Source organism: Temnothorax americanus, unplaced genomic scaffold (genome assembly GCF_048541705.1).
Source record: "Temnothorax americanus isolate GAGA-0224 unplaced genomic scaffold, ASM4854170v1 Scaffold26, whole genome shotgun sequence".
NCBI classification, from domain to species: Eukaryota; Metazoa; Arthropoda; class Insecta; order Hymenoptera; family Formicidae; genus Temnothorax; species Temnothorax americanus.
In genome coordinates, this window is record NW_027509401.1 from 2,803,079 (window position 1) to 2,819,594 (window position 16,516).

At 42.7% G+C, this 16,516-nt stretch overlaps 1 protein-coding gene across 2 annotated transcripts in view; it reads left to right on the forward strand.

The window, feature by feature from the left end:
* The first annotated feature begins 14,712 nt into the window (after positions 1-14,712).
* LOC143899253 (uncharacterized) overlaps positions 14,713-16,516 on the forward strand; it is a 46,370-nt gene continuing 44,566 nt past the window's right edge. For both annotated transcript variants that reach the window (XM_077409393.1, XM_077409394.1), the window contains exon 1: positions 14,713-15,954. In XM_077409393.1, coding sequence (XP_077265519.1) covers positions 15,459-15,954 — 496 coding nt within the window. In that variant the 5' untranslated portion in view covers positions 14,713-15,458. The remainder of the gene's footprint in view (positions 15,955-16,516) is intronic.

Consider the following 16,516-nt stretch of genomic DNA (forward strand, 5'->3'; position numbering starts at 1 on the left):
TTCTGGTTTATGTATTTCATTTTTTCAAACGCTCTTTACTTAGTACATCGATTTATCTTCTTTATGATTATTCGTATTGTCATGAACTTTGCGAAATTGAATCACGTGCTTCGCGCTTGACAGAGCGCGCCACGGAACGTGCCGCACAATCGCCAAGATCATTGAAGAAACGGCCATTTCTTCGCCTGTAGTTCAATTTCGATACGTGATTTGCTCGCGAGTAAAAAAGCGCCTCGTGGCTTCGTATAGAGGGCTTTAAGGGTACAGAATAAAATTGACGAAATTTTTACGGCACGCGTCACCTGGCGCGGCAGTCGAAGCCATCTACAAGCGGTCGGGTTATCTCATAAAGTAACTCGTAAGTTTATTACGATCGTTATTAGGCCGATACATAATATCCCGGCCATTTATTGCCGCAATATTGGATCCGATATTGCCACCGTGGAAAACCGTCTTTATCATGCGGGAGTTCGGGAACGTCGCGATCTGCAACGACGTTGCGGAATCTTGCAAATGCTGCCATAATCTCTTATTTACGATCTTGAATACTTGTCTCCTATTGTACCTTATTTCTCATTTATATGATATTAAATCGAAAAGAATTTCTTACGTTGATCTTAAGGCAATATAATTTTTTCGATGTATATCAAACTTTAATAAAAAATAATTTTCACGATATTTAATAGTCTTATATCCATTTCTGCCATGTAGATTAACTTTAATCTCGGTTTAACTTACTCTTTTTATCGTTTTCTAGTTTTTAAAACTATAGAAAAAGATGAAAAATAAGTTAAACCGAGATTAAAGTTAATCTGCATTGATAGAAATGGACGTTATAGAACGAAGAATTTGGGAAATACGATACACACTGTAGCTTTTTTATATTAAGTTATTTTAATCTGAAATATATTCTCGCAATCACCGTACAATACTTTAATAATGTATGCTGGAAATGTTCGTACGGGAGGTGTCGCGATCCACGTCGTTTTTCGGCGACTAAGGGTAGTTCCAAGTACAGAGTAAGGGTGGCTCCGTCTTTACCATAAAGACGCGCGCGGACCATTTCGTATGCTGTGCAACATGACAACATGCTGCGTTATCAGAATTATTGCTCGCCCTCTTCCCCGCGTTTCTAACCAATACCAGGCTAATGCGGCGCGTTAACATTCGTGGGGCGCGCCTCGGGCTCGTATCCTCGCAAGCTGTGGCCGGACTACACCGCCATACTATCGTCTTAAGGCCGATACGCGCTTTCGATCTGCGGGTCCATTTGGTATCTTTTGACACTGTTTCCTCTGAATAAAATTTACGTTATACATATATTGTTATAAAGACATTATAGAATCACAAATTATCGCTATAGTTTAATTGCATTACAAAATAAAACGTATTTAATTTTTTTGTGTCGCAATACATGTACTAAAATATTTTTTTTATATAGCATTATTTTATAGAGTAATTTACAACACAGTGAGCATTTTTTATTTATGTGAGTTAAATGATTATAAATGTCAATCAATTGTCGTGATGTTCGTTTTCGGAAAAACATTTGATCTAATCGAACTATAATAAATGGCCATTTATTAATAAAACAATACCAAATGGACATTTGTTAAATTTTTTCATGACAATTAAATCGCAAGTGTGAATCGGGTTTTACTCTCTTCTATGTATCTTTCGGTATGCTTCGTGTTCTCGTTTCTCTCTGCATATTGCCTCTCCGTGCACATCCGCATATGTCGCCGAATATCCCACGATATACCGGATATTCCGCGACGCGGGCGAAAAGGGATATGAGGGTTAAGAAGGGGCAGGCTGAGTAGCTCCCTCGCACAGTCCTTTCAATTTATTATTCCCGGTTCCACCAGTTAGATTCACGTGCCATCGTGGAGTATGCATCCTGCTTGGTTCCTCGAATTTGCTGGTTCTATATGACGCTTGGATTTTCGGATCCACGAGTCGTCAGATTTCGTGATTTCACTACCGAGTTCTCGTGGAAAAATAAGTTGTTTCGAGAAAATTTTTCTCTTTCATAATTTTGTGATTTAAAATTTGCCACTCTCAGAGGAAACTTGAGATCTTAAAATATATATACGAATGTTAAACGCTAATTCTTTCCTCTTTTAGAATTAGAATGCTTTAAGAATTTATACTTTTGATATTGCGAAAGTGTGAAGTTTCCGCAATCTCGCGACTTTAATGTTTAATGTTTAATCGCAATTTGAGCCATCTTGAATTTTCAATCCATTTGCGGGCGTCGCTTCATCGTAACGTCGTGAGTATATCAGTGGGTTCGCTCGGCCATTATCATCACATCCAGCTCTTACCATACGCCCCCTCGCCCCTTCGGCGATCGTAAACGCGGCGCATCGCTTCGGGGCCTTCCCTAAAAATTCCCCCCCACGGGGATATATTTTGGCCACAAAAGCGCGCCGCGTTATTTATACCTGGTGGCCTACATCGCGTTTAAATTTGCATAAAAATTTCATACACCATTCTGCAGGTGCAGTCACTTAGCCTCGCAGCTTCGGATCAAAGTTGGCGGCCATGTCTCGGCAACTGTAACGCGCCTTTACCCCCAACTCGAATGAGACACCCTTAAACAACTCTCCCCCGGCGGAAAGTCGCGGCCCCGGAGTTATTTCGCGAGGCACCGTAAAAATTTGTGGGGATACTTTTCCGTAAAGGCGGTACGTCAGGACGATCCTGCAAGACGCTCCCGGTCGCCATAAACGTTATGGAGAATGGCTGCTAATAAATTAGGTACATCGCGAAGTCGCCCTCTTTGAGTCTCCTTAGCTTAATCGATCTTGTCGCGACCACGGGGGGGGGGGCTTTCTTTTCTCTCTCACGATAATGGGCGTTAGCGATTCTGATAAAATCCTTGACGAGGGTGCAGATCTCCCCCAGTTTAAATTTTAGTTTCCTTTAATCCTACATGATATGGAACACTTTCTTTGTTATCTATATTATTATAATAAACATTTATTTATTGATATAATATTTTAGATCATTTTGAATTATAGATTGTTATATAATTTTGTCAGCGTCAATATAATACAATTGTGTTTCTATTTTCATTCCGTAAGACTATTTTATTTTATAGAATTAACTTCCAAACTACTACAATATATGTAGAATCTCCTCTTTTTCTGATGTGAATCTTTATATATAATATCTTGATATCAAGAAGAATAGCCTATCCTAATTCAATATTTTAGATTTAATGTCTTTACACGCGGCATGATTGAATTTTTTAATTTTTTACAAAGACAAATAATACAAATATAGGATTGGTGTTGCCTTTTTCAATCGGTTAAAACAAAATATATATAATCTCGTAACAATTCTAACATTATAACGACTTTAGCTGCGAGATGAGTTCGTTCATCTAGATGACAAGTTTCGATCTGCTTCAGCAGGAAGAAACGGACTCGCCGCGTACTCGTTCGTTTTCAACAGTCGATCATTAAATCCGTAAAAAGATCAAGGATCCGCCCACCTACCGGCTCATGGAGCATCGGTACCAATTACTGTACCCGGCGACCATTAAGCTCGCGTACACACCACGCGGTCACGCATTGGCGTAGTCCGCCGTCACTCTTACTCGATATTCGAAAACGGGCGCGGTTCATATTCTGCGCGGGATTTCTAGTAATAGCGAATAATTGAATAATTTTAAGATGGCCGAAGAGTATAATTAAACGTCTAGACGCGTTTGATTGATTGCGGCGCGACCGATAATGATTGGAGAGTTATTGTTAAATTTACTCGAAAGTCTATATAATGTAATTTTATCAGAATCGATATGATATATTCATACGTAGGCGGGGCGGTGATGGTACGTCTGTCTAGCTGACCCCTTCAATTGAATTTACCTCAAAATTTAACGAATAAATTATATAATAATGCGCTATTTTTTGCGCTCCAAATTTATAAGAAAAATGCACTCGTTTCGTTTAGCCAAAATGAATCATTTTTAATTTTCAACGAGTTATACAAGAATATTACTGTTTATATATCAAGAGAGAAGTTCTTTAAGGAATGTGAGCAAACATTGAAATTACTCTGATGTGAGAATAGCACATAAATTTTGTATATTTGTTTTTTAAAATCACTTGTAATGTAATTAACATGTGAGGGAGGTTGGTTAAATGAAACGAGCACAAATTTTTTTCTTATGGATTTAGAGAGCGCATTATTATATAATTTATTCGTTAAATTTTGATCAAGTGAAGGGGCTAGCTAAGCAGACGTGGCGGTAGCGCCATAACAAGGATATGTCAGTAGAAGATCCGATCGAATATCCAGACAGGAAATATTAATTATTATTAGAATCGCAAATATGTATGATAAATCTCGCACCTATTTCAGGCGTTTAACTCTTTACTGTTAAGCTATTTCGAATCACAAAGGTGGAAATAGTAAATAGTTAAAGTTAAAAAATTGTCTTTTAGTAAAAAAATTGTTCCTAGACTTATAACAGTTTGAAGAAGTCATAGTCTGATAATAGTCTGAATTGCACTGTGGAGAATTTAATTTACAAATAATTTCTATCAAGCAGTTGACATTTCAGTCTTGCACGTGTTCAGAAATACAATTTTCAAATTAGGCCATTTGAAAGTATTAGAATTTGCACTCGGAATTTAATTTATCTAATCTCTATATAATCCCTCTTATTATTGAGTCGATGAATATTCTTAACTATTTCTCCAACGTGTCACAAAAGACTTTTTTTTACGTCAAAAGGTTTCCTTCCGTCGAAATCCGTACATGTTAAATTTGTAAAAAGAAAAAGTCAACTTCGAGGCACTCGGGAATTATTTCGACGCCAGTGGCTAAGCCGACACGTAGGCGGCCGGTGTGTGATGTGTACCACGTGCAAATCTACGCGTGTGCATGTACGTGTGCATTCGCGCTCGCGCACGCTCGTGCTCGCGCGGGTGCATGCGCCTGCGATCCCTCACGTGGGTGTGAAGTCACGCGCGTGTGTCGGCGGCCGTTCGCTCGCTTCGCGAATGTGGTAAGAGAGAAGGCAAGAAGGTAGTAGCTCGTAGCCCAGGAAATCTATCCCGACACCGGCACCGGCACCGGCACCGGCTGCCTCCCCGCCGCCATCGCGCGCCATACGACTTTCGCTTCACCGCCCTGTAATCATCGCGAGTCAGTGGCGGCGGTCGCTAATTATGTTTCATAACACTTCTTACCCCCTCTCTAATATCCACTCCCTTAAGGGCAGTTCGTCATTTATTTACATCATATTCATCCCGGGGGATAACGCCGCTCCTCCGGACCCTCGTCTTCTCTCTCTTTCTTTCTTTCTTTCTCTCTCTCTCTCATTCTTTCCTTCGCTTTCTTTTCTTTCATCCTGCTTCGTTCTCCAACGTTCTCTCTGTTCGGTCATGCCGAGACCGGGGCAAAAAGCGGCCAATTTCGTGGCGAAATAATGCGCGAACCGCGCGGGATCGTCGGGGCGACGAAATGCGAAAAATTCGATAGTGTCGCGGAAAAACATTTTCTTCGTCTTTCATGATGGAATTTTGATTGAGGCACTATGCGGGTTGTTTTAGTAAAAAATATTATAAAATTATTGAAGAGCAAGAAAATATATTTGTGCAGCAATTTATGCTGTTATAAATAAAATAATTGTCGGTATACATTTAAACATATATGAAATGAAAATGTCTAAAATTATTTTTAATGTAAGAAGTTCGTCTTTTGTGAAAGCTCTCTACTATAATCTTATAACTGTGCATTAGCTTGATAGAAATGTTAGTGGAAAAACTAAATTTGAAATGTTCAAGATTTTAGTCTTGCCTTCTCTATTTATTTTCCGATATATACAGTGTGAGAGAGAAGGGGGCGGAGAAAGAAAGAGAGAAATAATAAAACTGAATATGCGAAAATACGAAAGTAAAAATACGAGAGAGAAATAACTGCATACGATCGAAAAAAAATTAAAATTTGCACGAGTTTTCTTGCGGTTCCATTGAACAGCACGGTGGTAAATCTCGCTAATGAAGGAGTCCTGCGAAAAGTTTGGGAAAGTCCGGCAGCTGAGGTGACTTCGGATAATCGCGACTTAATAGATGTTCGTGCCTCTCGATTGATTCCAGGATTAGTTCGAAGGTTCTGGGTGCCAACTGCGATCGTTCCGTTCCTTTCGACTCCTTCTTCCTCCTCTCCCCTTCTTGCCGCCTATTTTCCCCTAGTCTTCCATTCCTCGAGGATCTTCGAACAGACGCGCTGTATACCCGGCAAATTGGTGGCACTTCTGCGGTCGGGCGATTAAGTGGTTTCAAGCGGTATCCGCTAAGAAAATTGGCAAGGTGGAGAACGAATCAGCTTTTAATTAAGCCGCTGTCTTTTCAAGATGGTTGCCATGGCGACCGAGGGGATGCGGTGAACCGTACGCTTGTCTGCTGCCGGCATAAAGAAAATCGAATTACACTCGAATCTCGGTACAGCAAAGCCTCGAAATAGTGAGCAAACAAGAGAAACAGGCTACCCGCTATCACGCGCCACCGCGACGATAACAAAACTATCTTTAGATCCCTAGAGTTACAAAATTCTTGAGTCGTTGATCCGTGAACGTTTTTATATTTGGCTCCTCGTATTTTAGCATCAGAGATTCTTTTTTAAATTTCGGCTTTTTGCCGGGATTCCTGACGTTTCCAATTTTCACTTGCATTTATTGGATACGACTCTTCCATTTTCTATATTAATATATAATTCCCCGTATAATTCTGATATTTTTAATCTTCTAATTTTTTCTTAGATCCTTATACATTATAAAATCGCTTATGAACATTTGCATCTAGTATAATAGTAAATAACGCGAAAACTTTAGATCATATGTCATTGAAATTATTTAATTTCAGAATAATTATGACTCGAGACTAAACAAATCTGCCATATCGTACGATTGAAATTTGCTACCGAGAGATTTGAGAAAAGAGAAAATTATTTTCAAAATCTTCGTCTCCGTTGCCAATTATATATTTGTCTGTTCGGGCACGGTCGGCGGCCGTCAAAGGCCACGTTGTTTGGCCGATTGCAAGCCGTCATGTGATCTTGTTTGGCCCTCCGTTCTGACGCGATCGTTGTTCTCTCGTTTTGCGATATTAAATATCGCGCTACGACTGCCACGTGGTCGGCATTATAAGCCGACGTAAACGGGTACGGCTGCGCCCGCCAAAACCGCAAGCCTAACCGAACCACTTTCGGAGTCGTCCGAGTTTTGTTGTATAACAGATGTCAATCATGCTCGAAGGATATGGACAATGGTCCTTTGTCACGACACGCTGCCTTCCCTCACGTCTTTACGAAATTGCTTTACAACCCCTAAACGCGCCATTTTATCGATTGCTGTCATTTTCAACTCAATTGATTTGCGACTCGCATCAGTGAGTTGTGTTGTACAATATGTAATATCTCATTGAGAATTGTATGAGAAATACAAAATCCAGCATTATTCAATATTATTGCGGTAAAATTAGTAATCGTATACATTAGATTTTTATATCAACTTATGACTTTTAATAATTATTTAAAGCAAGAGTTTGTTAAGAGAGAGAGAGAGAGAGAGAGAGAAGATAAATCCTTTAAAATTGAAATAACTTTTTTCGACGATGTGCGGCATAAGCATGCATTTATATCTCTCTGTACGAGCGAAGCAAAAAGTAACTTATATACTTCGTCGGCGAGAGGCCCTCCCTCGATTAATAAATTATTTCGCTGAAAAGCAGCCGGTGTTTCTTATAAGAATCGATGGTGTTATCTCGGGAGATAATATTGCGAAGATACTCGGAATACCGTGGTTAACTCGCGCGTCACGCTCGATGGGAATAAAAAACGGTAAGAAAAGGTAAAGAGCACTTACCTTAATGACACGGGCGGTACTTAATAGCACCGCCATTATTACCGAGCGGGCATTGTTTTGTGCCGTTCTTCTTCTCGTATACTGATTATTTCCGCGATATTTGATAAGCGCCAAATGCGGTCGCTATTCCTTGACAACTGACATTTCGGCGTAGGTTTAAATTTTGTTCAGTTTTATTTATTTCGTAGCATTCGCTATAAGAGTATTGAAAAGTTTTAAAACATCCTAGTCTTTTTTATATTATATTATATTATTTGGCAATCACGAAAGAAGCAAGAAATGTAAGAAATTTTGCACACCAATAATGCACGCAAAATGTTAAATAATGTAATATGTTCTCGTGAAGTGTTCGCTGAAGTAAAGACGCACTTGCATAAAACACAGATGTGACTGTCGCTATTCGCGCGTCCGCCGCGAAGTTAGGATCGACGTGTTGCATTTTTCATCGATTCAGTGGTAGAGACTCGACGCGTGTGCATCGATCGGATTCGTGTGTGGGTCTATGATGCACGTGGAGGGACGGGATTGTGAGAGGGCGAGAGAGCGAAGGAGCATCGAAAGATGGGAATAAGTGCCGCGTAACCGCGCGGCGATTTGTCCGGATCAGCGTCAGAGCTAAGCAGATTACACTGGCTCCCCTAAACGAAGCAGCAACCCCGTCGACTGCCCGTGGCAATCCCGAAAGTTCATTGGGAGGTCCATCGGCCTATAGTCGAGAGAAAGAAACGCCTATATCCCGTGTGATTGACATCTTTTACTGCCGGGGATTTCTTGTTAGGCGATTAATGTCCTCCCGGCCGAATCTTTCGTTAAAAGTCACAGAACAGAGTACATCGAGTCATTCGCTACGCTACGTAATCTGATTAATATTTTATATAACATAAACAGAAAGAATATACAGATGCGTCAGTGAGACAAAAAATTATTTTATAAGGATTCTCGTCTGTATACGCAAGAAAGATTTCGATTGTTAAATAATCTCGTGAGTTTTAGACTGATAAAAATGACAATGATCTTGAATATGCAGTGTATATATTGTTGAAAATCGCGTAGTACGTAAAACAAAATGAATAACGCATAAATCACACGAGGACTCAGCAGATCGTAATAACGAAAAGTTATTTCCTAACGACGATTGCTGAGCGCGAATCAATTTTGCGGGATCGATACGCTCGTGAAACGTGGCATTAATCGGTGCAGCACAAAATGGCTATAACAATAATTGCTCGTTTCACGGCATGTTCGTGCGAATATAAATCGCGCTATGTCTAGAACGATACGACGTGTAGAATCGCGAAGCATTAATCTGCGCGGTGGTATTATATTCGTGCGTATAAAGCGTAGGTTGTGTAGGTATAGTGGCGTAGACTATAAAGTTATGCGTATGTATAATTTTTCCTACGTATTGTCTTCGTGACGTTTAAACATGATTAAATCACAGTTTATTTTCTTGGTCTGGGCTTATTTAGTTAGAAGATTGCGCGGGGTAGATCTGGGCCATAACATATACGTAGATATAATGAGCCATGCATTCTGACTCTTATCATTGTTATTACGCGCATTCCAACATGATAAATTAATATTTCATTTTTTATTAAATTGATTAATCATTAGCAGTAGTCTGCAGAGAATGGTTACTAAATCTACATTTATTTCTATGTGTGTGAAGTGTGAAGCGACATATTATAATTCTTTAAAGACAGAGAAATAAGAACATATATAATAATTTCTATTAATTTCAAATAATTACAAATTAAAACAGATATTTATTAGATTAGAATGAAGATTAATTATTAGAATAAATTTATTAGAGTAAAGATCGATTAACTTTAAAAACGAATTAATTAAAATAGATATTTATTAGAATGGAAGCTTAATATTAATTTTAATTGGTATACTTTTGACATGGAACCTAAGTATATAATATTAGAGATTTCAAATTCTAGTTAATATTCTATTGTATTTTATTCTATTCTGTTAATATTTTAATGATCTACACACATACGAAAATATATAATATCTCTTTTTGAATTTTTATTTGATCGTGTCTTTGATATACCTAAAATATCCTCTAGAAATAGTCTTGCAGAAATATTGAATTCAATTTTCATTATCCATTTCGTCGACCAAATTTATCCTGCTCGCTCGTGACGTGGCACCGCGCCGGGGTCGACAAAGATGTTTTTTACCGCACAGCGTTGAAGATACATAAAGTTACAAAGGTCGCGCCGGAACGCGTCTGTTTCAACGCGGTCCTTTGAAGTGGTTTTCGCTGGTCTACGAGTATTAAACAGGTTCACCTGATCGTAATGTAGGCAATAACCGCCGCCGTGCGGCGGCGGCAGATTATTTGGGACGAAAAAGCCGCGGCGGTGGGCGGAAGAGCCGAACGACCGGAAGCGGTGTGTGTGCGTGTGTGTGTGTGTGTGCGCGCGCGGCGGTATTCTCTTTGATACACGGTAAGGCATAGCTTTTTAGAAGCTCGGCAAGATGCTGCGTTTACGCGCCCGCCCGGCTTGCCAGCGTAAATGTTGTTGACGGACTGGCGTAAATGAAATTAACTCGAAAAGTTGAACGGTCTCGCGTGAGAATGGCCGAAAAATTTCGTACGTCATTTGCGAAAAGTAAATTTCAAGCAATATTTTTCAATTATTCCCAAAACTTGTTCTGTATTGAGACATAAATTCCACATGTTTATAAACGCAATTGAAATCTATATTTAAATCTGAAGTTTGCGATTGAAAAATCATTATCATTGACAGATGTACGGAGTATTTCTTATGTTTTTTTTAAAAATGCATTTTCTGTTTGTCAGATTCAGGGGAAGGGAGGAATGGTAACTTCAACCATAAGGCGTTAATTGTTGATGTGGGAATACAGTAGTCACGTCACGAAAGGCTAAAAAAGCATATGATTAATTAAGGTCTTTGATTCGATCTTGATCGTTCGGCGGACATAAAAGTGCGTACCGCGCACATAATTAGTTAACCGCTCACGTCGTTAGACCATCGCTAATTGACACCGGTCGTGCGTTGCGCGTCGCCTTTCGCAGGCATGTCTAATTACTGGTGTTCGCGAAGATCGGATCGCGGAATCAGTGCGGCGGGTTTCGGTCGCGCCGGTTTGCCCCCGCACGTGTTGCGTAGTATGCTAATTGCGAATAGAGAATCACTATTCTTCGCCGCAGCTTGGCAATAATTACATCGGGCGACTTCGTTAAGGAAACAAGACACGTGGCCTTGATGCTTATTAAACTCAACAAGATTTTTATTTCGCTAATTAAAGCCGCCTTTCGTGCATCAATTCCTCTCATACTCATCAATCTAAGAGAAACAAGCGTTCGCTATAATTTATTCGATATTCAGAATTAAAGGAATTTGGCAAATTAATTCGAGGATGTAGATAAACATAATAAAATCTTGTATTTTAATTAATATTTTGTCATATTAATGGAGATTTTATTTATGGTTTAATTGTCAAGATACTTAACATAGAAAATTATAGTCGACAGGTCGCACCAGCGGTAATTTTTAGGTGTTTTATTCTCGCGCTTTTGTGCGTCGAAATTAGCGATCCCGATTCTTCGAGTCTTCGACGGCGCGCCAGATCGATTAATTAAATCAACTCGATCGAGCCGCAGACGCGACTGCGCGCGAATTGAGCGCAGTCTCGTCGAAAGTCGGGACCGATAACATACGATAACCGAGAGCGCGTCGGTCGCTTCCGGTCGCTGAGATAAAAGCAGGATCGATATCCGATCGCGCATAAATATATTGGGCCGCCGAATCGCGTCACGCCTCGATTAACTGTTTCGCACGGCTCGCAATTTGTGCGCGAACGATTACGTTTACCATCCGCGGGATAATAGCAGAACGCACCGCGCGAATCGCGAGATTTTCAGACTTCTCTCTTTCTCTTTCTCTCTTTCTCTCTCTCTTCCCCCCCCCCCCTCTCTCCCGCAGCGGCAGCAACAACACGACGGCATTGCGCGTTGTTTCACTCGCGATATGCCGCGCTGTGTAATTACGATAATCCGCTGATGATATAATTTACGAGGCCGCATCGCTACCCGCGCATTTATCACACGAGGTAATTTCCTGCTTTATTATAATAATATCCGGGGTAATATGCCTCCGCCTGCGCGCCGAATACCTTCTTATTTTCGAGCGCGCCGCTTCTCTTCGTTAACCGCCTCGTACCGCCTTAGCGCGACGTTAATTATTTTGCGTAGTTGCAGTGGTAATTTTGCGTTTTCGCACCGCCGCGCTTGGCCGCGAGAAAGATTACCGCGACGGCATCAATTCTTTTAATTGCAACCGATAATTTGAAGATTTCGTTCGGGAAAACGTGACACGCATGCTTCGTGAGATTTCGTACGAGAGTTAAAGGATATAGACAATTTTCTTAATTGCAATGGTAATTTTTTATTCTTTTGCAACGTTTTATTAAAAATTATTATATTAATTCGAAATATATCTTGCAAAATTTGATACGCTATACGCGTTCTACTATTTTCTTCTTGAAATTCAATCCAATTATAATTGACGATTTAATCGTAATAGAAAAATATAACTGCCTTGCTTTGTGCGCGAGATTTAATGATTTCGAGGTTTTTTTACGGGGATACGGACCGGTTAAAGCCAAGACTTATCTCCAGCGAAATGCTGCGTTCGAAACGACTCGCGAGATATTCGACGAAATAATATCCCGGGGGTGTAGGTGAAGGGATGAAGGGGCAGAGGAAAAGCGCCGGCGATGCAGGGTAAGCGGGCTCCAACCCCCATTCATCTTCGACGCTCGTTCCGGCCGAGGATAACGTTATTTCTACCGTAATACTTCTGTCGGAGAATCGCCCAGCGGAAAAAGCAGTTCGGTATTGCAGCTGCTGGCGCACGCGTACTTGCCGGTTCCTCGACAAATGGCAATAACGACGTTAATAGCGCGCCGAATCGTGAAGGGGAGGGATAAAAGGAGATTTCGAGGGTCCTTCGTGGATACGGACGTAAACGAAGATGCAAAGCTCTCCGTGATTCTGCCGGATTGCGATTGATGCGGCTTAACGATTAGCGAAGATCTTAATTCGGGTCTTCTTATTTCGCGTACCTCACTTTTCGCTTCTTAAGAAATAACGGCAAATAACGATGTTAAGAATCAAGAATGAATGCTTGAGCGAATTTCCAGGTCTTCAACTTAAATCGAGCTCAACACATTTATAGATTGTATTATGCTAGAATCATAACATTTACATATATTTTTTAAATAGTATAAAGGTGAAATTACATTTTATTATAATTATAATATAATTGCTTCTACTTTTATCCTGTCTTTTTTTATAAATATAGCTCATAAATATATTATAAATATATACTTTTATAAAGGTTATAAAAATTGTAAAGATTTTCTTATATAAACATAAAATATATGTAGAAACATTCTCTCTACACAAGACAATATCGTGACCCGTGTTAAGGAACATATGCTATCCTACGAAGACAAAGACGATTGAGCGATTGGTGGAAATCGACTGTTTTAATCGCTGTGAGATCGGTGAGGTGCAACGTACTTTCGCGAGCATATCCGCAAATGTTGAAAGACACCGATCATACCGAACGAGATTCGAAAGATAGAGAATACGCGGTGGGAGATCGGGATGGGAAATAATAAGAGCACGATCGGCGAAGTGTGGCATAGCCGCGGTAGTAGACGTTGACGGGATTTCCCAGAGAAGTGTACGACGATATACTCCCACGCCCCCATTCGACGAGCCCAGCCGAGACGAGCCACCGGAGCAACTGCCACCCACCCGCCTATCTACCGCCCAGCCAGTCAGCTAGCCAGCAGCGAGCTAACCACCCACCTGCGTTAGCCGCGGCCGCCGCTGACGCTGACGCTGACGCTGAAGCCGCCGCCACCGTCGTTCGGTCGTGTTTAAAGCTCCGCCAGTAAAACAATAAATTGCGCTCGAGAGAGCGGCGGAGTACGAGAGAGGGAAAAAGAGAGAGCGGCAGAGAAGATGAGAGAGAGAGAGAGAGAGAGAGAAAGAGAGGCGAGAGTCGCGGCATACTAGCGCGGAGGAAAGCGGTCCCTGTCAGCAATTGCCCCCCTCTCGTAAGAAAAAATGGCAGCTGCCGTGGCTGGATGGCGCGTACGAGACCGTAATACCGCCACCCTACCTCGTTCTGTACGTGTGGACGTCGAGCGTGCGAGCGCGTCGGGCGGGGCGGGTTGCTACGCTTGGGAGGGGCGGGAAGAGGAGAGGGCGAAAGGAAGAAGCGTGAGGAAGATGGGACAAGGACGTGAGAAAGAGAGAGAGAGAGGGAGGGAGGAGTGGGAAAAGACAGAGAGTGTGGAAAAAAGCGACGTGGGACGAGGAGAGACGACCTGGGTGAACAGCGACGACTACGATGACGACTACGATGATGACGAAGACGACGAGGACGACGGCGGCGACGACCACCACCGGCTGACCGAGAGACTCCTCCTGTGGACGCTCGTGCGTGTTTGTATGTATCGTCGGCTCCCGGTTGGCAGTTTCGGTCTGACATGGGCGCGAGAGAAAGAGAAGGGACGAGTAGAAAGGAGAGGAAGAACGACGCGGTAATAACGTTTAGGCGAACCTCGAGGTTGGTTTCGTGGGGGAGAGCCTGCAGGCGGAGCTGGATGCGCTGATCGCAGAGGAGGAGCGTGCCAAGGAACCGCCCATCGACACCCGCCGGGTATTCTCTCCTCTCGTTCCCGCTTATGTTTTACCGTCCCTTCGGCCTCAGTCCGACCGAGCTCGATCGGGTTTGGCGGGGATGGGGGTCGAAACGAAGAGGCGACCGGCGGTGGCGCGGGTCAGTCTGTCGGGCAACCGGTCGGTCTGTCGTTCCCTGCTCTGTCCGCGCCACGTTTCGCTCGCGCGGCCTGGAGTGTAAACGATACATCAAGCGGCTCCGCTTTTTCACACGCGCGTAAGAGAAGCGATTGGTGTCCCCGTGACGACGTAACTTTTCCACGAGTCGCGCACTATTGATGGAGTGCTCCTTCAGTCATCATTCGCCGGCGTCGATTACTCTGGATCACATTCGCTTATCCCTAATCGCTAAACGACACGGTTAGCTGTCTGACGTAGTTTTAGTGTGTGCTTTGATTCTTATCGCCGCTCCGATAAGGATCCCGATCAGTTTCAACGTTTACCCGTACTCCATTGGCCGCGCAACGAACACGGCGATCGTGACCGACCAATCCGTGCCCGATTCCGCTCGCAGGTTCCTATTCCTCCACGCGCACGTGCGTACACGCGCGGTGTCACCTCCTCGCACGCGTATACGCGCGCATGTCGACAGCAGGAAATCGAAGCTGATTTGCGTGTTCGGAGGAGAGGATGCTGATGCCGCTTCAGCGGTGTTTGCGTATCGAGAATAGAAACGCTCACCGTCTTCCGGACAGCGATCATCAGCGTCGCGATCATTGGCATCGTCGTGACGCGCGAGGCCCGTAGCGACGTCGCGACGTCAAGCGAATCCGCCTCGAGACGCGCCTCGACTAGTTTGTCGATAGACCCCACGTGGCCCAGGAAGCAGCGCGCGAGGTGATGTTGCTGGAGTCGCGAGGCCTCACCGGTAGGAAGAGAAACGGACTGACACTGACCTCGTTCGGCGACGGTGGCGGCGGTGGCGGCGGCGGTGGCGGTGGTGCCGGAGGTGCCGGCAGCGAGGAGGACGACGAGGAATCCCGACATCACCTCTACCTGGGCAGAAAGATGCAGGGCGAGGGCACCGCCGCCCCCGCGGTACCCACCGGGCTGTCCGGGTGCGCCGGCGATGACGGCGACGAGAGCTCGAGTCCGTCGCCGAACAGCAGCCTCCTGAACAACCTCAACAACAACTGTAACTCGAACCGTCAATGCGCAACCGACTTCAGCATCGCTGCGATCATGGCACGGGATTCACGTCAGCAGCAGCAGCAGCAACAACAGCAGCAGCAACAACAACAACAACAGCAGCAGCAGCAGCAACAGCAACAACAACCACATCATCATAAACATTCACAGCAGCAAGCCGTCGGAGGAGGCAAGTTGCATCAACACGGTGAGTCTCTTTGGAGTCAATGGTCAAACTCAAACGGGATTCCGGAGTATACCTTTCTAACAATGAGTGTAACGAATTTGGAAGTGACCTAAAGAAGGTGAAAGTAATGCCGGTAGCAAAATAAGATTATTCAAAGGATTATTCGAAGGTGGAAATTTATAACGGTTCCGTTAAAAACGCATTGTCAAGTGTAAAAATGTGGGGAACGATGATTTTGTACCTAAAACAACATTATTGGTTTTGTTCATGAGCTTAAATACCAAAAGCAAATATTTCAGGTAGTTTTCCCAAATTTTCTTTTTCAGGAAAAAGGTTATTATATCAGTTCTTCTCTCTCTCGTTTTTTAATAGCTTTTGTGCGGAAGCATTCGATGCTCCAATATGTTTATTTTGTTTTTTCAATGTATTTTTGATTGATAAGTTTATATTAAATTAACATGGGAACATTCGCTAATAATTTATTATAAATATATTTAACTTTTCGAAGAACCGTACGATATGATTTTTGTTAGTGTGAAACTTATAAGCGACTATACTTACTGCATCTATTTTTATTTCGAAT